The sequence below is a fragment of the Lithobates pipiens genome, unplaced genomic scaffold (genome assembly GCF_037356315.1).
Source record: "Lithobates pipiens isolate NorthernLeopardFrog02 unplaced genomic scaffold, aLitPip1_a1.2 Scaffold_23, whole genome shotgun sequence".
NCBI lineage: Eukaryota > Metazoa > Chordata > Amphibia > Anura > Ranidae > Lithobates > Lithobates pipiens.
The window spans coordinates 83,296,959-83,320,268 of record NW_027507785.1 but is presented as its reverse complement, the minus strand read 5'-3'; the positions used below and the strand labels follow the sequence as shown (position 1 = coordinate 83,320,268).

General features: G+C 41.6%; 1 protein-coding gene across 11 annotated transcripts in view; it reads left to right on the top strand.

Annotated features, from left to right (window-relative positions):
• Positions 1 to 23,310, top strand: part of MAGI1 (membrane associated guanylate kinase, WW and PDZ domain containing 1) — a 708,238-nt gene that overhangs the window by 613,705 nt on the left and 71,223 nt on the right. For all 11 annotated transcript variants that reach the window (XM_077451962.1, XM_077451961.1, XM_077451956.1 and 8 more), the window contains one exon: positions 8,395 to 8,426. In XM_077451962.1, coding sequence (XP_077308088.1) covers positions 8,395 to 8,426 — 32 coding nt within the window. The remainder of the gene's footprint in view (positions 1 to 8,394; positions 8,427 to 23,310) is intronic.

Below are 23,310 nucleotides of genomic sequence, written 5' to 3'. Positions count from 1 at the left end.
GGGTGCTTGTGCGGCAAACATTGGTATGAATCAAATGACATTTTATGATTCATAGATCTTGTGGGGGAATGCTATAGAATGGACTTGTGTGTTCAGCCATTCTCCCACTGTTAAGCCAGCTACAATGAAGGCCTCTTTGCTTGGCATTATGAGCTTTACATGGTCACTTTCTCTTTTCTCTCTTTTTTTTTTTCTTAATCCTCCAAATTACATATCAGGTTCAGTTCACTAAGCTATAATTATTATTTGCTGTAACTATGCAAAGAGAGCTGAAAATAACAATTGTTATGACAAATAACGCATGCGTTATAAGTTAGTGAATTGAGCCTATTGCAGTATTGAACCCAAAAGCAATGCCCCGTACACACAAGCGGAATTTCCGTCGCAAAAAACATCCAAGATTTTTCCAACGGAGATTCCGCTCGTGTGTATGGGGCATTACTGGCCAGATCACCAGATGAAAAATAGAAGAAAAAAGGGATTCCGCTCAAGCTTGCCTTGCATACACACGGTCACACAAAAGTTCTCCGAACTTTCGACTGTCAAGAACACGGTGAAGTATAACACTACGACGAGCCGAGAAAATGAAGTTCGATGCTTCAGAGCATGCGTCAAAATTGTTTCCGAGCATGCGTAGGAATTTTGGTTGTCAGAATTGGTACAGACGATCAGAATTTCTGGTCTGAACTTTTTCCGACCGAAAAATTGGGAACCTGCGCTCAATCTTTTGCTGGCGAGAATTCCGCCAGCAAAAGTCCAATGGAGCATACACACGGTCGGAATTTTTCGACCAAAACTTCACATAGAACTTTTGCTGGCGGAATTTCCGATCGTGTGTATGGGGCTTAAGTCTGTTGTTTTTCAACAGAACAAGCTCTCTTGCAAATGTAGCAGTTAGGGCATTGAGACAAACCATTTACCACTGACCGGGTGATTACAGTGATCATTTTTTATTTATTCATGTAAAACCTTTATCCTTAAAAAATAAAAAAAAAGAACATTTCTGTAACTGCTTGTATAATTGCAGTGTGATCTGGGGTTTGGCTTCAGTTTGTTAGTGTATCTAAATATGCTAGTACATCTAACACTCTCTCCTCCTTCTCCCAAAAGGACAATGCTGCTTTCCAAACTTACCCCCTGTTTTCCTTCATCCAGAGTGGGGAAATCTAATACAGGAGGTGTGTAAGATCCCTTTCACACTGGGGGTGCTTTTCAGGCGTTTTAGCGCTAAAAATAGCGGCTGTAAAGTGCCTCTCATACCCTCCCCAGTGTGAAAGTCCGAGCGATTTCACACTGGGGCCGTGTGCTTGCAGGACAGGAAAAAAACTCAACTTGGGGCAGTGCGGGAGCGCTTTATAATACCGCTCTCAATACAACTTTCACCAAACATACTCTGGTATAGGATCAATTACTGTCATTTAAAACACATGCAACTGGAAGATTCACCTGCAGAGAATGTTTGCTGTATGTCAGCTTCGCTGCTTTAAAAAAAATGCCTTTAGGGTACTTTCATACTGGGGTGGTGCCGACATTATCGGTAAAGCGGCGCTAGTTTTAGAGGCGCTTTCCTGCTGCTATAGCGGCACTTCTCGGCCGCTGGCGGGAGTTAAAAATGCCCTGCTAGCGCCCGAGAAGAGCCGATATAGCAGCGGAAAAGTGCAGCTAAGTAAGGGTTAAAAGCACCCATGTTGCCTCGCTGCCGAAGTGCTTTGCAGGTGTTTTGGCAGCGCTGCCCATTCATTTCAATGGGCAGGGCATTTTGGGAGTGGTGTATACACCGCTCCTACACTGCCTCAAAAATGCTGCTTGCAGGGCTTTTTTTCCCGTCCTGTAAGCGCACCGCCCCAGTGTGAAAGCACTCGGGTTTTCACACTGGGGTGGCTTGAGAGACGCTTTTCAGGCATTTTACAGGCGCTATTTCCAGTGCTAAAATGCCTGAAAAGCGCCCCAGTGTGAAAGGGGTCTTAAAGTGGTATTAAATCCAAACCCAAAAATGTATTATATTGCAGCTTACCAATCATTAGATGTAGTGTCTGCATTCATTTTCTTTTTCTAGGCTTTTCCCCTCTCTTTTCACCTGTTGATCTGGCCAGTAATTCAAATCGCCTATGTGTGAACAGAGCTTTACACTCAAGGCAAAGAAATAGGTTCACTTTAAAGTGTATGTCTTGGAGAAATAAAAAAAAACACATTCCGTTCATCTGTGCAATACTTTCACATTTACCCTTTATCGCTTTAAAAATGCTGCAAGTACTAACAAATGCCTGATAATCCTGCCAGAAACCCAATGAGCTCATTACTTCCTGTACTGAGCTGACAACTCTGTCTCTGCTGCACTAAAATCCCAATTCTGCCTTGCTTGAGTTCTCCCCCTCTGGAATAGAGAAAACCTTCTCTTTGTGTTATGGAGGTGAAGAGACGAGGGAGGAGCTCTGTAGTCCAGCATGGGAAAGAAAGAACTGTGGCATGATTGACAACACCGCTTAGGATTGCAGTATGGGGAAAGTAGAGTTGTCAGTTCTTCCGGCTGGTGTAGAGAACATCTCCTCTTTATGTTGTGGAGATGAGGGAGGAGATCTGTAGTCCTGCAAGAGAAGAACTTAGGCAGGGCTAAAAGTGCTGCTCAGGATTGCAGTGCAGCAGAGGTAGAGTGGTCAGCCATTTGGATGCTCACTGGATTTCAGATATAAGCAACATGCATTTTTCTGTATTTGTGCATTTTCCCATGTTTTATCTCTTTAGAATATCTGGATTTATTATAGAGATGCCTGTATTTCTTGGCTCCCCGGTGGTGCCATAGTTTGCGGTTGTGTTTCCACCCATCGTTCTGCTGGGTACTCTGCCTATCTGTTGCATTGTTGGTTTTTGGGCATATCAGGAGTCAGTGGAGATGAGCCCCATATGAAATATCCAGCAGGTGGTGGGGGCTCCTCATTATTGCCACAACACACAGCAAAACATTTGATAAATTTTACTATATAACCAACCAAAAACCGAAATATAAGTTTTGGCCATATATACTGTAGAGAACAGCGTTATGCACTAATCGAAAGCAGCCAATCAGAATTCTGCTCTGTGGGTTTGATGTCTTTGAATTGCAATGAAGCAACCCGGCTTCCACTATGATATGTAACATGTGCATGTTTGCTTGTTGCTGGCGCCACCTGCTGGAGCTTGCTGGTCCTTCCTGTAAACCTCACTGCTAGTGATGCTCATAGTGTGCTTGTAATGCTTCTGTTTGCAAAGTAATACCAATTACAAAATGTATCAGCAGCTTTGCTAACGTGACAATCTGATTTGTACATTATACAGTAGATTGGAAAAACTTCAAACTTCACCAAGCGAGCAGGTGAATACACAGCTCAAGAATATATATATATATATATATATATAAGAGAGAGAGAGATTTTAAATAAAATCACCAGAATTTAATGAATACCTGTCATGAGCGAAATACATTGCCGATTTCTTAAATGCTAGTTACCTGACTGTCATGCTGATCCTCTGGCTTCAATGCTTTCTGCTGCCTTTATGAATGTTTGGTAGGGTATGCTAATGAAGTTTTATATATGGTCCTAATTGCAGGCACCATAAGGTACTACTTAAAGTAGTATTGAGCCCAAAAGCAAGCGTTTATTATATTGCAGCTTACGAATCCTCAGATGGGGTGGCTGCATTAGCTTTTTTTTTTTTTTTTTAGGCTTACCGTCTTCTATTTCAATCTGGTGATCTGGCCAGTAAGTCTGTTGTTTTTCAAAAGAACAAGCTCTCCTAAAATGTATTGGTTTGCAGAGATGAGATGAACCATTTACCACTGGCAGGGGTGTTTACAATTATCAGCTTTTATTTGTGTAAAAAGTTTATTCCAAAAGAAAAACTGTTTGCTGTAACTGCTTATAAAGTGTGATCTGGAGTTTGGCTTTATTTGTTAGTGTTTATTTATTCATGTAAAACCTTTATCCTAAAAGAAAGAAAAAAAAACATGCTGTAACTGCAGTGTGATCTGGGGTTTGACTTCAATTCGTTAGTGTATCTAAATCTGTTAGTACATCTAACATTTCCCTCCCCCAGAGTTACAATGCTGCTATCCAAAAGGTGCCCTCTGTGCTCCTTGATCCAGAGTAGGGGCACTCTAATACGGGAGGTGTGTTACTGGCAGGACTAAAAAAGAAACTAAAGGACTAAAAAATAAAACGAATGCAGCCACCACATCTAATGATTGGTAAGCTGCAGTATATATATATACATTTTTGGTTTGGGGTTGAATACTGCGTTAAGCTGGGTATACACTAGTAGAATTTCAAAAATTCATACAACAATTCTTAGGAAAATTTCTATGAAATTGAAAACAAATAAATATTTGACAGTATTGAATTTGTTTTTAACATTCAATTTTGAAATGAGTGGATTTTACCAAATAAAAACCACATACACTGAGACTCATACATTCGAGAAAGCTTTTCCATCCTACTCAAATTTTCTCATCACTGCAGTTGAAATCGAACATCGATTTGACCCCACTAATGATTAGGAAAAACAGGCGAACATGAAAACTGTCAAATGAAATTCTTATGCCGCGTACACACGAGCAGACTTTTCAACATCCAAAGTCCGAAGGACCGAGTCCGTCAGACTATCCGATCGTGTGTGGGCTGCAACGGACTTTTGATTCACCAAAGTCTGACGGACTTTAGAATATGGAACATGCTTCAAATTTTCCCGAAGGAACTCCGCCGGACCCGGTCCTCTTCGAAAACTCCGCTCGTGTGTATGCTACTCCGACGGACTAAAACCGACGCTAGGGCAGCTATTGGCTACTGGCTATGAACTTCCTTATTCGAGTCGGGTCGTACGTCATCACGTTCGAATCCGTCGGAGTTTAGTGTGATCGTGTGTGGCCAAGTCCGTTCGGCCGAAAAGTCTGTCAGAACTCCGTCGGAACTCCGTCGGAACTCCGGCGGAACTCCTTTGGAAGTCTGTCGGACATAAGTCCTCTCGTGTGTACGGGGCATTAGTGTATGCCCAGATTTAAAGAAGAACTCCATCTTTCCACACACTTTACATAGTTTGTTTGGGCCACGCTGGCCAACACAAATGATGGCCCTCACTAACCTGTGAGTCGGAGTGCGAGCCGAGACCTTCCATACCCAGAACACAGAAGAGTCTACTACAGCAGAGCAACAATGTATTCTATCAATAAATATTAAGTGTTCTCAGATTGGCTGAGTCAAAGGTTAAGACATCATCAGCCTGCCTCTCTGACTCAGAGGAAGCTTTGTAATCATTGATAGAATACATCGCTTGCTCTGGGCAGCTGAGTGCCGCTGAGGTAGACTCTTCTGTGTGCTCCGCAATCTATTCTATCAATGAATACAAAGCTTCCTCTGACTGGCTGAGTCAGAGGTTGCGACATCATCATCCTGCCTCTCTGACTCGGAAGAAGCTGTGTAATCGTTGTATAATACATAGCTTGCTCTGAATGGCTGAGTGCCTCTGTGGTAGACTCTTCTGTGTGCTCCGCAATGTATTCTATCAATTAATACAAAGCTTCCTCTGATTGGCTCAGTCAAAGGTTTGTGACATCATCATCTTGCCTCTCTGACTCAGAGGAAGCTGTGTAATCATTGATAAAATACATCGCTTGCTCTGAGCAGCTGAGCGCCACTGAGGTAGAGTCAGAGGTTGTGACATCATCGGCCCACCCCTGACTCAGGAAGCTGTGTAATCATTGATAGAATACATAGCTTGCTCTGAATGGCTGAGCGCCTCTGAGGTAGACTCTTCTGTGTGCTCCACAATGTATTCTATCAATGAATACAAAGTTTCCTCTAATTGTCTGAGTCAAAGGTTTGTGACATCATCAGCCCACTTCTCTGACTCAGCCAATCAGAGGAAGCTTTGTATTCATTGATAGAACACATTGCTTTCTCGGAGTGGCTGAGTGCCACTGCGGTAGACTCTTCTTTGTTCCGGTTATGAGACAGAAAGTCTCGTCTTCCACCCAGAACACAGTGCTGAATGTAGCCGCATCTACATACAGTTTATAGCACATCCAGCGGCCTCTCTGATTAGTGAGGGACATGGCCAGTGTGGCCCAAACAAACTATATAAAGTGTGTGGAAAGATGGAGTTCTGCTTTAAGCTGGCCTCACATGGATTGTGTTTTGTTTTGTTTTTTGGTCAACCAGTGGGATTCCCCATACATGCAAAAGCAAGATGGTTGGAGGAATCCTCCTTACTGTGTTATTGTATTCTGACAGTTGGGACCCCTTCGCTGTCGGAATACACTTATAAGTGTTGCAGCTGATTTGAGAGCGAGACAAAAATGGATCAAAATTTGGCCAGTCACTGCTGGTCCTCTAAAATTCACCATTGTGCCCCCAAATGAGATTAGGCACTCTGGCACTGTACCCCCACATTCCAAAATAGTGCATGACACATAGAGATGTGGGTATGTTGCATTTTGAAGTGCCCAAGGAGCATGCCATAATGTAACTAAACTCGCAATTTTGGAGGGAAATGCACACGTGTTATGGTAATCTACAAAATATGTAGATTTGAAGGTATCCTACCAACTGGTTTGGGCACAAGGAGCCAACCTAACCACCAAATTAGCGCAAGACCCATAGGGGTTGATTTACTAATTTAAAATAGACTGTGCACTTTGCAAAGTGCAGTTGCTCCAGAGCTTAGTAAATGAGGTAAACCTTCACTTTGCAAATGTTAAGATACAGAATATCTGGAGTCTGGAGTTCCCCCTTATATTGAACTTTAGTAATATGTTCTCAACTTCTTCGGTATTAAGGAATGTTTTTGTGTTAAAGGAATTCACAATCACATGCAAGGAAAAAAGAAAAAAAAAACACATTTTTGCTTGCATGTGATTGGATGATGGAAGTCAGAAGAGCTTCTGTTCATTGACTAAACTCTGAAACAACTGCACTTTGCAAAGTGCCCAGTCTATTTCCCTTTAGTATAGCCACGCCATAGAGATATGGATATGTTGACTTTTGGAATGCCCAAGGAGCATGCCATTATGTAACTCAACTCACAATTTTGAAGGTAAATGTAGTCATGTTAAGGTTGATCTACAATATATGTAAATTTAGGGCAGGGATATGCAATTAGCGGACCTCCAGCTGTTGCAGAACTACAAGTCCCATGAGGCATAGCAAGACTCTGACAGCCACAATGACACCCAGAGGCAGAGGCATGATGGAACTTGTAGTTTTGCAACAGCTGGAGGTCCACTAATTGCATATCCCTGATTTAGGGTATCCTACCAACTGGTTTGGACACGGTGAGCCAACCCAACCGCCAATCAACATGTCACTGAAAACTGTTCTATTAATATGCACGTTCTTACTTCTAGAACATAATGTAATGGAGGAAAGGGAGCCAACAAACCTCTGTGTCTCCAGCCTGGAGGAAAGTCTGTTAATTGGTCAGAAATATCCCGTCTAGCCCCCTGACTCAACTGGGAGTGTCAGCGGCTGCCAATCATTATCCATTCCTGATAAAACCAGCTATGACTATGATGGGGGTTGGCTAATTAAAAACCGATTTCTGATTGGCTCATGTTCCTTGCACTTTTATTAAATAAGCCTTTTTCTGCTTTGTAATCCTATAAAATCCAGGCCATTTGCTTTATTTTGCTCCTGTAATTACTTAAAACTCAGTCCTTCTATCACACGGATCTTATGAAGTCATGCTTCGATGTTCCTCTAGTCCAGTTCATGGAGGGTCTGCTCGTCTATGTCAGCTTTGTTTAAATGGAGCTGCCTGCCACATGTTTATTAACCTTGATGGAATAACACCCATCAGTACCCTCCCTGCACATATCCCCCCTACCCACCCACCCCAGGAAAAAAAAAAATCCTTGTCTTCTCACTTGCTGTAAAAAAAGCCTTTAACATCAGCTCGTATCTCTTATCCAGCGTCTATTGGTCCAATGCAATTGACAAGCAGCTCGCGTCAAAAGGAAATATCTAGGTTTAATTGTTAGCCAAGTCCTTCTTAATCCAGGGGAGCATTTGAGATTCTGTCCAAGTGTTCGCTTTTCCCAGGCCGCCGAGGTCTGTTCTCCCCCAGCCTCCAGGCTTCTGCAGCATCGCTAATGCAGATAGATTTGTGTTCCCTCTCTCTCTTTCTCGTTCCCCCCTTTTTTTTTTTTTTCCTCCTCTCTCTCTCTCTCTCTCCTCCTCTTGTTTTCTCTCTCTCCCTCTCGTACTCCGCTTTGATTCGTTCTAAACAGACTGATAACTCCGATGCTGAGGAGAATCCTGCTATTGCCGTGCAGATGGCTACATTAGAATGATATACCTTGGGATTTATCTTAGATGAACATAACATTTGTATGCTAATGTTGATCTCTCCCTTGTTGCCGTTTTGCAGGACTGCCAGTCCCAAAGAAGAGCCCAAAGTCGGTGAGTCCTTATTATTATTTTTTTAAATATTATGTTATATATTTTTTCCTTCTGTGCTTTTAATGCTGTGATGTAAAGATTTTTTTTTTTTTTTTTTTAATCCTTGTAAATCCATTATTGTGTTTGTTTGCTAGCAGAGAGATGAGGTTAGCTCTGTTTTATGCATCAGCAAAGGGTGTAGATTGGAAATGTGCTCATTCTGGTACTGCATGATTAAAGAGTAGGATGCAGGCAGCATTGCAGCCACCGCTCCGTGTTGCACCTAGTAAAAACGGTGGGTGACTTTTTTCTTTTTTTTTTCCCTGGCAGATTAATTGGAGTGGATGGGTATAGAAGAGCGCAACACATATCTTGGGTGTAAATAAATGTGACTCCACCTTCTCCATTGTATGATATGCACCTTAAACACCTGCTACTTTTATCCTAGTGTTTTGGGACACTGTTTATTTTTCACGTTTTTTTTTTTTTTCTTTTCCCCCTTCAGCCATTATTAGATTCCTTCAGTAAATAAATTCAAGTGGTGGACATTCTTTGTCTGTCACTCACAACCTGCGCTGCGGGCACCTGCAGGTTTGGGACCCCCCTCTACACATCATTATTTTTTTTTCTTCCCCCCCCCCCCCCCCCCCTTTTCTTTGAGATGCTGTATTCATCAGTCTCTTTAAGAGCCCACAAAAGTGGTTTCCTGCAAAAATAGCTTGCGCATTATTTCAGAAGGACGTATAAATAATTCACTAGCTGGAACTAATTGATGGTCTATATTCCCTGTGATTTTTTTTCTTTTTTTTCTTTGCTTGAAATAACCAGATATATTTTTTGCCTTTTAATTATTTTTTTATTTAGATAATGCTTTTGCTACACTGAAAAATATATATATATTTTTTTACAAGCATAATGTACACATTAGGGAGCAGTTTTATTCATTTATTTTTTGCATAATCAACTTTTTCATGAATACGAGCTGCAGGAAAGGCAGCTGGTAAATATTGCTCTGAATTTAAATGAGCTGCCAAGGCACATATGTACCCTTTAATTAAAAATAAACTGGAATGGAAAAAGCATGCTATTTTTTTTTTTTACTTTTTTATTTATTAATTTATTTTTTTCCCCCCTTGCTGAATTTTGGCAGTAAAAAATATAGCAGTCTATTTTTGACACTCTGTTAGTTTTATTTAGTGTCTATGATTTTTTTTTTTTATAATTTAACAAGCCATGCTGAGGATCTTGCATGAAGAGGCAGTAAATAATTACAATGTGATTTTCGTTTTTTTTCCAAATCACTACAATAAATGATATGATTTTGATGGCTCAAGGCATTTCATGGAGTCACATGACCCTTAGGCCTCTACCATTGTCACTTTACATTATTGCACACAGAGAGAGTACTCGTTTGTGCTCACAGCCCAAGCACAAAAATGTCAAACTATATGCTTAGATTTCTGCACTGTCGTCAAAAATAATTTGGCCGTTGGTGACAAGTGCTCAGGAATTGCTCTTGCACTAAAACTAACCTCGTTCTGTGATAGTTTAATCACATGTTGTTTTTGCATTTATCTTCAAGTTTTAACTTTTTTTTTGCAGGAAAAATATTTGTCACATCAATCCTGAAAGTCTGTCACAAAAAAAAAAAAGATGGGGGGGGGCAGGTTTAATTTGCGATTTGCCAAGTAAGATAAATCCTTTGGTATTATTTTTAAGCTTCTTTACAACCAGTGTCTGCAAGTGCTTAGTGCAAAGGGTAATTAATAATACTAGTCTGGAATCTTTTTCTGAATCTTTTTCTCCCCAATAAATAAATCTTTAAAATAAAAAAAGGCCAAGATATGTATTTCTCCTATAAAAACAAAAGTTGACAAACTAATTGTGAATTCATAGATGCTATTTATCTGTGGTTGTGTTTAACTGTTAGAATTAACTGTTTAATTTTAACAGGACTATAATTTGCGCAGGCTTAGTATACAAATTCAAGGGCATTGGTCTACGTAAGGTGTACAGCACACATCCCAGAGGTGCATATCAAACTATGACATTTTCATTGACTGCACAGACAGTCTTGTATTAACCATAGCAACTGAATGCGTGCATGGTGTAGGAGGCACAGAGTTGGCATTACTTATTACTGTATGCTCCACAGGCCCTGATTGGCTGGGGCCTAGGCCACCAGGGGAGCAGCAGACTTCCCTTGTTCTCATGCCCATAAACAATTTTCTTATATAAGTATGCAGAAAGATTTTTAATTATTGAGATTGGCAGATTTGTGGCCTTTGGAGCATACAGTAAAATTGCTCTGGGGGGTCATAACTGAAATCATGCTTATTTTAGGTTTTAGCAAGCCTCGGTGCATGCTGGCGCTTATGGTTTGTCTAGAGGGGAAGGCCTACAGACAGTTCAAAGCTATCATATGTATGCCATATATGGAATTAAAAGTCCTAAACTGGCTTTTTGAGTTCCTGTCAACTTAAAGAAAATTCCAGGCCAAACACCAAAGTCTTCCTGTGATATTATTTTGCTTCTGTGTGGTGTAAACAATAATGTTCTATTTAATTAGAATTCTCTTTAATGAAAGTAAAACTGTGACCTTTAAAAGTTAGAGTACAAATCTATAAGTTAGGCGTAACTTGATTAAATACTTTAGAATGACTGTAAGGTTCATTGAGATGATCAGCAGCTCGTAAAAGGAGTTGCATCAATGGTGGTCCCACCAGTAGCTCATACTCTCTCATTGCTCTTTTGCTGCTTCGTTTTTCCAGTGGGAAAGAAGAAATATATCCCGTAATTTAGGACAGTGTTTCTTTACAACTTTTTTCAGTCAAGGCACCCTTTATAATTCTGCACGTGTTGAGGCACCCTATTCAAAAATAGTAAAAACAAAACTAATAGTTTTACATAATGTAGCACCATCCACACAGGTAGGACACCCAATGTTAAGGCCCCATTCACACCTGAAAGTAGCATTTTCAGGCAGAAAATCGCGTGATTTTACAGCGATTTTGCAGCGTTTTTGCGTTTTGCCGCGATTTAGTCCAGGGCAAAAGGTCACCAATGTGAAAAACGCCCAAATCTGCCCGATTTGAGCGACAAAAAAGGGTCCAGAACTTGTTTGAGCTTAAGGCGTTCGGCTTCAGGTGACATGGAGTGGAGATGTGAACCATCTCCATTGAGAATAATAGATTTTTTCCCCTCCAGCGTTTTGTAGCTTCAGGCTTCAAGCTACAAAACGCTTAGGTGTTAATGGGGCCTAAAGGTCATTTATTCTTCCAAAGCAAAACACGCCTTTGCACACAGGTACTGACTAATATTCCAATGTTTCTCAGCTAATGTGACCCCAGTGCTGACCGAAAGGGGCAAGGGAGGAGCAAATAAGGATGCTGTGCAGGCACCTGATGTCCTCCTTGTCAACCAATGCCATTGGTTATAAGTAGGCCAGCGAATAGAAGGTTGTAATGGTGCACATTGAAAACCTGTGGCTTTCTGTAACTAAAAGGCAGGCTTGAACCACCCCCTGGTTTGTATACAATTTTTGGTCAATTTTTAGTAATTTTGCCAAGGCACCCCTTAAGAAACCTGTGGTTGAAAAGGGCTGGTTTAGGTTATGGAGAAGCCGGGACTCACTCTCCTCCCATGTATGTGGACAGTGCTGGTACTTAACGATTGGCTGACGATGGTGGGCAGAGAGTTTTCAAACCTCTGGAATGTCCAATTTGGGACTGGGGAGTGTTTGCCATGCCAGCATTCTTTACTCTGGATAGTTACATTGAGGATAAGGGGATTAAAGGGAAGCTTATTGTTATTGCTTTCCTTCTCTGTGTTCTGCAAAACCAGTTTGCCATTGGTAAGAAGAAGGTAAAGCCTGTACAGAGGGAATGCATAACTGAAGGAGAAAGTTGGAGGCCTAGCAAACATTAAATGAAGTGGGAAGAGTAGGTAGAATAGATTAGTTGAATTGCAATGGGTTATGGGTCTTACCTGACTGCCCAGTGGATTCAGAGGAGAGGTGGAGCCAAAGAGAAGATGTGGAATGGCCATTGAAGAACATGTAATCTTAGGAACAATTTTTCCCACCTAGCTTCTAATATGTCAGGACAGCTGCCATAGTAGCTTGGACAGGTGGGGGTCTCTGAGGTTAAGCAATTTCTAAAATTCTTCAGAAACAATTTGTAAATGGTATATATGACAGAAGGTCTGTGACCCTTTGCATGTATGGAAATCTGCCTTGATATAGGATCATAATTGATATCAAATCTGATTCTAGGATTTAGCAAGCTTTGGTGCATGCTGGTACCTCTGCTCTGTCTGTAATTAAGGGCCTTTGGGCTGCTCAAAACTATTTTATATGTAGATGGAATTAAAAACCTTACCCTGTCTTATTGATGTCCTTAGCACCTATAGGCTTTCAAGGTAGTCCAGGTAAAAGAGGAAATTCAGTATTATAGACACTGGAGCTTTCCCATAACAGTGTTCTGCCTCTGTTTTTTTGGGGTATAATGGTATGTCCCACCTGGTGTATCTACTTTATATCTAGTTTGGTGAGTTAGAGGTCTCAAGGAAAGGCATTCATTAGGTGATTTTAAAAAGTGGAGAACAGCTGTTAAGTATGGATGATCCACTGTTTGGTGGATTTTTTTTACGTGAGGGGCAGTGAGTTAAATGCATGACAGATCCCCAGCCTCGCAAAGTTTGATAAAACAATGGCCCTACCCCTATTCACCTAAGATTTAAAGCCCCAACTCTAGGATATTAGTAACCCCCTCTTCCACCCCTCTCTAACTAGCCACTGGTATGAAGAAAACACCTATCCAAATGCCCATTTTACATTCCTGAAGCCATGGTCATGTGACAATTTCTCGCTCTTCTTTTTATGGCCTGGGGTCCTTCATTGGGTGTCCACATCACTGCCTGCCTAATGAGGACATCCTCTATTTGGGAGGTGACAATTGCAGCTACCCGATTTTCTCTTATAGGCTCCAGAGGCAGGAGAACTTGCGGAGGCAGTAAGCGGACCTGTGCCTAAGGATTAGCAATCCAAATTTTCATTGCACATGTTTCTGGAGAAAGCGCTAGTGTATTGGGTGCTGTAGCAACCACCAGCTGGAGACTGGATCATAAAGCCACAATGAAGATATTTGCTAGCACACCACTGATCTTCAAGTTGAGTCCAAATGGTTTTTATTGAAGCATGATCACATCACAAAGAAGACAGTGCCACGTTTCGGAGTCACGCAGGACCCCTTTGTCAGGCTTGTGCCCAAGAGGATCACAAATAGGGAAAAATATCTGATCCCCAGGGCAGGAAATTAGCTTGGCTTATAGAGAAAACTGTAAGTTTGATCCGTTACACTACAGGGTGGCTTAGAAAAAGGTGTTTGGAATCAAGAGGACTAAGGAAACTGAGGCTCAATTTTTTTTCCCTGGCGTTATCCTTTAAATAATAACCTGATCCACCGATATTTATTGGATTACTAATTATTCAAGAATAAGATTCTGCATCTCACAATTTAAAACAAAATTTCAGAATTCACAGAATTGGATAATATGTATATGTATATTCTGACTGGAGTTCTTCATTAGGACTAGAAAAGGTCACCCTACGGTTCATAGAACCTCTGTATACCTAGAATGCACCTACTTTTGTAAAGGAATTCGTTTTTACATTAGACATCACGCCCCCAACCCCCTCCAAATCATGTCTTCTTTTTCTTTTCCCATTGGACTTATATTAAAGCTTGTGTGATGAGCATTTGTGGTGTTGCCTGGCAACCGGTAAGGTCATTATTTGTGGATATAACCAGAGCCTCCTCTGTGTCTCCTTATAGAACAATGCCTTCAGAAGAATAAAGCATCTATATTTTTTATTAAATAGTCTAATAGGGAACCGTGTTGTGGTAGACAACTTCTTAGGCTGCTTATATTATATTCGTAATGTGCTATTGTTGATTAACTATATATAGGAAGAATTTTCGCTTTGTTGAGACAGAGCTGTTTACTTCCTTCTAAGGGTGGGATTTATCAAACATTGCCTTTTTTCTAGTGACTGATCAACCGCAGAATTTAGTTTTGATTTTTATTGCAGTTGTAGAGAAGAAAGAACTTACTTGTTTTTTTGGGCTAAACTACAAATGTACAGTAAGCTCATATCCCAAAGAGAACTATTAGTTCAGCAGGTTTCATGAAGTCACCTTAAAGGCTAAGCTCACCTTTTCCAACAGAATGTCGCTTTTCATAATAAATGGAATTCTTTTGTAATGCCTTTTCTGCCCAAGCCAAACAAATATACTTATCCTTCAATTACCTAGTCCATGGTAGCTTTGAATCATCACTTCTTGGTTCAAAATTAGAAAAATTGCTTTCTGATTTTATCACTTCCTGTGTCCTCGTGTGACCAACCAGGAAAATTCATATTACATCATGTACTACCTTGGTGCATAGGAGAGTAGGATGTGTTTACTTCTGTGGATAACACCCCCTTTATTGCTATACCACCTCTTTTTCCACCCCCTTTCCTACTTCTTCCTTTAAGGGGACCATGCACAGTACAAACAGCTACCATTAGCTGCGTTGTGCAGGGTCCTGCCTGATGTGATATAAATTGAATAGATTGTTCAGGTGGGTCCTCCTATAACATAGTTTTGGTAAATTTACAGTAAAGGAGCTTGCCAATTGTATGGCCTGCTTTATATAAGTACGTGGGAGGAGACACTTGTCATTCTTGTGCACGCACACCAATTTCACCTTCAGGTCCCATTCACACCTAGCATAGTGGGCGCAAATATATTTTGCTGATTTTTCCCAGGAACACGCGTAGGGCAGCCCATTAAATTCGATGAGCTGCCCTATACACAGCTAAGTAGGTTATGGGACATTTTGGTGTGTTAGTTTGCACTTTTTTTTACTGTGCATTTTGCCTCGTTTGTTGCATGTTTTTCATGCAGCAAAATGCGTATTTGCTTTGATGTTTGGATTGCAGGTATAGTTATTTTTAGGTGTGTAAAGTTGACCATACACTATACAATTTAATTGTACAATCCCCTCAGATTTACCAAAACTATATAATGAGAGGACAGACCTTTGATGTTAGAACTAAAGGAGCTTGTGCAGTTATATAGTATAGTGCAGTGATGGCGAACCTTGGCGCTCCAGATGTTTTGGAACTACATTTCCCATGATACTCCTGCACTCTGCAGTGTAGTGGAGCATCATGGCAAATGTAGTTCCAAAACATCTGGGGTGCCAAGGTTCGCCATCACTGGTATAGTGTATGGTGAGCTTTACAGATTTCCAGGGACGCACTTCTCCTGTTTTCTCACAGCTCTGCTGTTATGTGATTGCTCAGCTCCTGCACAGTCTGTCAAATGAATGATCTGTGCAAGATGAAGTTAAGATACAATACAATCGATCAGCAAAGGAAGACACTGGCTGTGTATTCAGGGAGAACAGTGCTCACTGACAATTTCTGCATTTAACTGCAGAGATGGGCGGCAGCAATCTCCTGGAGGGGTAGAGCAGGTGTGGGATGTGTGTTTAGGAGGTCAGCTGCTGAAGTAAGACCTCCTAATGGTTTTCACATCCCACAGGACGAATAGCAGGAAGTAATGGAGGAGTTTTCTATAGGAGATACTGGAGGCTGAGGTTACGCCTTTCTTTTCTGCAACAGAGGTACATTAATGGTATAGTGGTAAATGGGAATGCTGGAATTTAAAGAAAAAGGTGAACTTAGCCTTTAAGGTGAGTAGATTATTTGCCAAAGCAGTACCCAGCTGTTTTGTAGAATTGGCCTCAAGGCACTGTAGTCCGATCTCAAGGAAATACTTACTGTGTAGTCTTTCTACCATTTCTACTGTAAAATAAATGTCGGGTCTGGGTTTATTGGGTCATCACTTCATAGATTTAAGCAAACCTCAATCAAACCCCATCCATGTGCCATTAACTCCTTAGTGCATCAACTTACCTTTTAGCACTGCATACCCCTCCCATCCCCAAAATGTCTGGCAAGTACCCAGTGTTGGGAAATTATCTTCTCCATCACCTATTGACAATGCTGGGGGTCTGCTGATCAGATGCACAGGCCTTTAAGCACTGCATTGTGTGGAGTCACAAGGCATGTCATTTATTTTCTTATACCTGGAAGTACTTGAGTGCAATTGGAACAGAGGTGTTGGCACTTATGGTAGTTTTAGCTATTGACCAAGCATAGGTTTGCTTTAAATGGTAGGCCAGCAGCCTGTCTAGATATTTGTAGGCAAAAAAAGGACTTTCCTGTTATGACCAGCCAGCATATGGCACTCAGGGCTTACTTGCAGTAACATTTGGGCTGCAGTGCTTTTGAAGTTGTTCGCTGAGGGTCAGTTAACATATGATTAAGCTGTTTTTGAATACAGATAGGTTAAATGCACCTGAACAGAACTTGTAGTTGGTGTGCATGGTTCACTTTAAATGCCTTAATAGCTTCTTAACTCTGTGTGGAGGAAAAATGATCTTGTGCCCATAAAATACATATAGGCATCCTATTGCCTATGTCTGTCCTCCTCATGGTGCAGTCCAGGGTATGGGCATGGACAATTAATTAGTAAAGTATTTTTACTGCTCACCAGGCACTATCCCATAACAAGAAAAATTTTGTGTAATGCATGGCTGTATTTAGTGTAATAAGTAATCTGAGTGGCTCCTTTTTCAAACAATATTGTGTTTATAAAGGTAGTAAAAAGGACCTATCCCTCCCCCTTGCCATCCTGATAAAGTCTGTAATAGTGTTCCCATCCCTCGGGTGCAGACAAGCAGATACAATTGTTTGCATCCAATGAATGGGTATTCTGTGATAGCTGTGATCAGATAGGTGAGGAGGTAGTTGAATTAGTGATGTTTTCTTCTAACAGTATGTACCCTAAATTTACAAGTAGGCAGGAGTAGTTCATTAAAGAGGACCTGAACCACTGAATCTGTGCCCAAAAAAAGCAAGCGGGGGGCAAAAAATGAGTCACCTATATTGTATGTGGGCTCCCTGCAGCAGGTCTGTTCCCCATTGCCAAGTTACCATTTCTTTTGTCTCCATGTGTAGATGTAGTAATCTTAAGAGACAGGGCTTTGCTTTCTAATGTCAGAGACACCACTTTGATGACTGGTGGAAGAACAATAAAGAAGGTAGCAGGAGTGGTGGTAGAAGCACACATCCACAGACTGGATGAAGCAGGGAGAACCTCGCATTGCAGGTCCTTGGGTACATCTTCCTTTTCAGCAAGGAGAACAGTGAACAACAACACTGTAGTGACATCAAATTCTATTCCATATCTCATGGGACTAGCAGTCAATACCACAATGCCTTTGATAACCCACTGCAGATATACAGCTATGAGGCTTCCAATCAAGAATACCTAGGCACGGGAAGGTAGCTACTATTTTTCAAAGGAATTGAAGGCAAAAGGTAGACTTTTCGAGCTCCTGCTTAGGCCCAATTAACATTTTTAGAAGCTCCCTATAAGATAGCAAGTATTAGCTTTTGGGTTCAGTTTCACTTTAATGAAAGCCGCAGCTGTGTGCATAGTAGCCAGTGTGTTAAGGTCACACAAAGGAGGAATTACCCCTTTAAAGTTTTATGTACATTTACTGGTGTAGACATTGTATAATACATCACTCTCTAATGGAGTGACAACGTGTGTGGGGTCAGGAAGTTAAAAAAGTTGTTATGCAACATAAGTACACCTTGTCATGACAACGCTCAATAATTTATGGAAATCTATTCCCAACTGCAAGGCCTTGGGCTCCCTGCCCTCCTCCTCTACTTATCCTCTCTGCATTGCTGATTCTTTAGCACTCACAATTCTCCCCAAGTTCCCTGCTGCTGTGGCTCTATAGAAAACTTATTCAGCCTCAAACAGCCCTTGATGAGTCACGCTTTGGGAAAGAAGAGACATTTCAAACAGTTGTGTGTTTTCCAACACCTTCTCTTTATTGGCATACCAGACTGCTTTAGGACCTAAGGGGACTCCGGACAAAGATTACACAGTACTTCCCCTCTCCTTTCTTAAACAAGGCTTCCTCTTTTAATTGCAAACAAACTGCGTTTGGTATAGTATCTAATATTTTTAGATTAGTAAAGAAACACTTCGGATTTGCTAGGACATTACAGCTTATAAATTGAAAAATTTATATTAAAAAGGTTTCCTGGAGCACCAGAGTTCTGAGAAATGATCTCCCTATTAAAGCTCTAGTGTTTGCAAGTCTGGATGGGCCCCATCTCCTGGTCATTGGTATCGGGAAGATTTATTTGTTAGTAGTTTTGGACAAAATGGGGAATTTATCCAAGGTTTTTATTTCTGTCTGTGCCCGTGCTGGGTGGAGCCACTGGGGTTGATTTACTAAAACTGGAGCGCGCAAAATCAAGTGCAACTGTGCATGGTAGCCAATCGGCATCAAACTTCAGCTTGTTCAATTAAGCTTTCACAACAAAACCTGCTGATTTGGTTTCTATCTTTTGAACTCTTCAGTTTTAATAACTTAAACCCACTGTCTCTGTTTATTCAGGTGATCATTGTCACCAGGACTGAAAGTGAGGGAAAATCCAACATTTTGAGCTGCCAATAAAACAGGAAGGAATGTGGAATCTTCCAACGGGGACACTGGTAGTTCTGGTAACCACTGTCTACAAGGGAGGATTTCCTTACTTTGAAGTGGTTTCCTCTAACTTCTCTGTGTGTTTGCAGGAAATGGGAAGGGAAATCTTCCCAATGGATTACTATCGGAAAAATTCACCATCATTCCCTACTCTATTCCAAATTTTTTTTTTTTTATTTAAAAATAAGCTTTAGGTAAAAGATTCCCCCCGTTACCGTACAAAAGCAATTAATAGTCCATCAAAACAATATGTGAAAGAAATATCATTGGAATTTTTTTGTCCTTTTCATTGCAATCCCATATGATTTTGTATTACCCACATATGGTAGGGAAGGTTTGATGCTTCCCATTCTTTTACTGTTTAGCCCAGTGATGTATTTAAAGCTGAAATCCAGGCATATATGAATAAATGAAACAAACGAAGGTGGCTCTGTGTACATTAATAAAAAAAATAGTATTATCAGTCTCTTGTTATCCTCTGTGAAACAACATTCTGGGGAAGAGAGGGGCAGCACAGCACTGGTAGCCAATCAGGCGTGATGCATGAACATGTGTTGTAAGAAAGAAACTAGTAGGAAGAAAAAGCAGAGAGATGACCTGATCTATAGTGATGAGTTCTCGTGTGCTCAAATTGGGATCCAAACCCACGTTAGCGAGCGTGCCAAGAAAACTGTCACATCTACAGGTCAATCGTCTGCAGCCAGGGCATCATATACAGGGGTTGGACAAAAATGGAAACACTACATGATTTGCAGGTGAGAAAGTAATGACATGTTTTGCGTTGAAAGTGGAAGTGATGTAAGACTTTCTTGCTTCCGCTGTGTGATGAGATACCTAGTTAACAGGCGGGAAGCCTCACTTTTTTCTTTCACTGCATGCGCTGCTAATACGGAGTCGTGTCAGAGCTTACGGAGTTTCAAAGATGGCAAATTGCTGGTGCCTCTGTGACAGATGTTGCCAATTTATTTGTGGTGTCGCGAAGTACAGTATCAAAGGATATGACGGCATATACTTTTTCCGGGAAAACATTATTTGATAAGCATAAGTGCGGTCAACTGCAGTGTTTCTCAACTCCAGTCCTCAAGGCGCCCCAACAGGTCATGTTTTCAGGCTTTCCATTATTTTGCACAGGTGATTTGATTAGTTTCACTGCCTTGGTAATTACCACAGACGTTTCATCTGAGGGAAATCCTGAAAACATGACCTGTTGGGGCACCTTGAGGATTGGAGTTGAGAAACACTGGTCTACTGACTGAAAGAGACAAAAGGAAATTGCGCAGAATTATGACCTGGATTTTTTGCATGAAGGGTGGCATCAGTTTCCATTATCCACCATCCAAGACTTAGATTTGTCAATTCCCAGGAGAATTCAGGCTGCCTTGGATGACAAAAGCATCCAACATCGTATTAGGTAACGATTTTGTTCTTTTACCATACTTGTTTCCAGTGGTGGCTGGTGCTCCATTGGGAGTGGAGGAGGGGGTTCTGGCAGACACATGACCACAGACATAGCCCACCCCCCCGTCGCTCCAGCCCGGCCACTCCACACTAAGCCTCCTCCCCTGTAGCTCGAGCCCGCCACCGCATACCATACCCACACCCCCCCAGTCTCCTCTGTGTCCCGCCTGCCGCTTTTCCTCCCAGGCAATGGGGTCTCAGGACCCACTTCCTGATTGGCCAGGAGGAGAAACAGGAAGACATTAGCGAATATTAATTTGCTAATGTCACACAACAGTGTGGGCTCAAGGAGCAGTGCTCTGCTCCCTGAGCCCACCCTTTTTGAAGCCAATTAGAGCCTCAGGCTCTAATCATGTGCTTCAAAAAAAAAATCCATGCGTCCGGCACCCTGCAGGTAGATTAGGGGCCAGATGCATGGATTAGGGGTTTGTCACCTGTGCTCCCCTGATAAAGGGCCGCCACTGCTTGTTTAAATAATTTTGTCCAACCCCTGTATATACGGCTGTGGGGCAAATAATCGCCCGGGCACAGATGATTGGCTCATACATGTGACGGCTCCCTGGTGGGCTTGCTTAAGTGAGTTTGGCTCTTAGTTTGGACACATCAAGCGCATCACTGCTTGTTTTTTTGCTGCTTTTTCTAGGCTTGGCCCTGCAACTACAGGTATGACCAGGCGAGCATGTGTTTCCAGCTCATTGCCCTGTATTGCATGTAGGGCAGCTCAATCATTTTAATTGGCTACCCTATGCATTATAAATATAGAAGAGAAGTCCCTGATTCTTTTCAGAAAACATTGCATCAAACCACATGGTGTGGTGGTGCCTTTAACATTTGGCACTGGCCCATGTCTGCTTAATGGCAGCATGTTTCTGTGCCTTTTGTACAATTTTGCACATGTTCCCAACATGCAGTGGTGTGCACCCAACCTAACAGTCTAGTCAACTGGCTGGGGGTGCAGAGATGACACTCTTGTATTCCTCCTATACCAGATAATGTGGCTTCTTCCACCTGACTGTGCTTTCTTACAGAGAGAGACGTTTTTTGGGATGTAAATCCGCTCCCATATATTTATTTCATGTGTGTGTATTGTATGTTTGCCTGGAGTTCAGCTTTAATACGTATCTGTATTTTGTTTGAAGGGTTTAATGAGTGCAAAAAGGAGGAAAGCTGTATCACAATCTGCATTGTTAACAAGATGATTCTTTACAGATTATTACTGAAACACACGTCTCCAATCCTACTTCAGGGAGACAGGGAGCACTCGAGCAGGAAATTGGTACCTCTCCATCTCTGGGCTGAACCTTGCTGCCTGTCTTTAATTTCATTTGATCATTTAACTCGTCACCTTCCAGATAAATCTGCCATCTTTCCCTCTGGCATCAACGCCAGCTAATGATCATTTTTCAGAGTTATAGATCTTAGTCTAGATTTTCTCATCTTCAGTAAATAGATGGCCGTTAGCCATAAGATTCAAAGACATTTGCTGTATGGAAAAAAAAAATCACAAAAGTTGTTAATTATATAGAGATAAGGAACAGTCACAAATCATTCTTCATCCAAAGCCATTTTCCTGATTGGTTTATAATAGGTTGACATGAAGATGTAGTTTGTCAACACTTTATTATATAAAATGTTCTTTTTTTCTATATTGCATGTCAAAAGATTAAGCATTTCTTATTATTTATGAGTGAAGGTAACAAGGGTTTGCAAATTACACTTTCTGTTCTACGTAAATCTGATGTAAGAAAGACTTTTCGTAATTTGACCAGTGACTAGCCAAGTTTTTATGCAGAGGATCAATGGCACATCCATTGAAAAGATTTCAAAAGGTGATGCAACGTATAGCTCAAAAGCCTGTAGAGGCATTGCAATAGAAGGGTATTGAATTGTATTTAAAGTGGCAACCTGTGGCAAGGTTGCAGACACTCAAGTATTTAGGTATACATAACAAGAAGTTAATGAACTTTGAAATCGGTATTCACTGACCTCTGTAGCTGCAGGCACTGAGGAGCAATTTATCTTCAAAGTTCACAGCAGAAGCATTGTGGTTGTTAAAGTTGTTCCCTTAGCAGCTCAGGTTCCCTCTGAACCCCCTCCCAGCATTGGCTCAGCAGTGCAGCTGACTCCCCCCAGCAGTGATTTGGCAGATCAGCTCTCCTTGCACCCCACTCCTCAGCAGTGATTCAGCAGCTCTGCTCTCTTTGCACCTCACTCCTAAAAGTGATCCAGCATATCAGCTCTCCTTGCACCCCACTCCCAGCAGTGATTCAGCAGCTCTGCTCTCTTTGCACCTCACTCCTAAAAGTGACCCAGCAGCTCAGCTCTCTTTGCATCTCACTCCTAGCAGTGGCTCAGCAGCTCAGCTCTCCTAGCATCCACCTCACAGCAGTTACTCAGCACTTTATTATTATTCACGATTTATATAGCACCAACAATTTATGCAGCGCTTTACAATGTAGAGGGGGGGGGGGGGGCAGCACAATTACAGTACAGTTCAATACAGAAGGGACAGGAGGGCACTGCTTGTAGTGCTTACATTCTAAAGGGAGGGGGTGGTGGTACAAAAGGTAATAGATGAGGGGAATGATTTGATGGGGGATGACTCTGGGACAGTTAGGTGGGTGTGGGATAGGCTTCCCTGAATAAGTGAGTTTTCAGGGATCTCCTAAAGGTGGACAGGTTAGGGGCTGATCGGATATACTGGGGCAGGGAGTTCCAGAGGATGGAAGCGGCTCTGGAGAAATCCTGAAGACGAGCATGAGAGGAGGTAACAAGGGAGCTAGAGAGCAGGAGGTCCTGCTTTAGCTCCTACTTTAGCTCC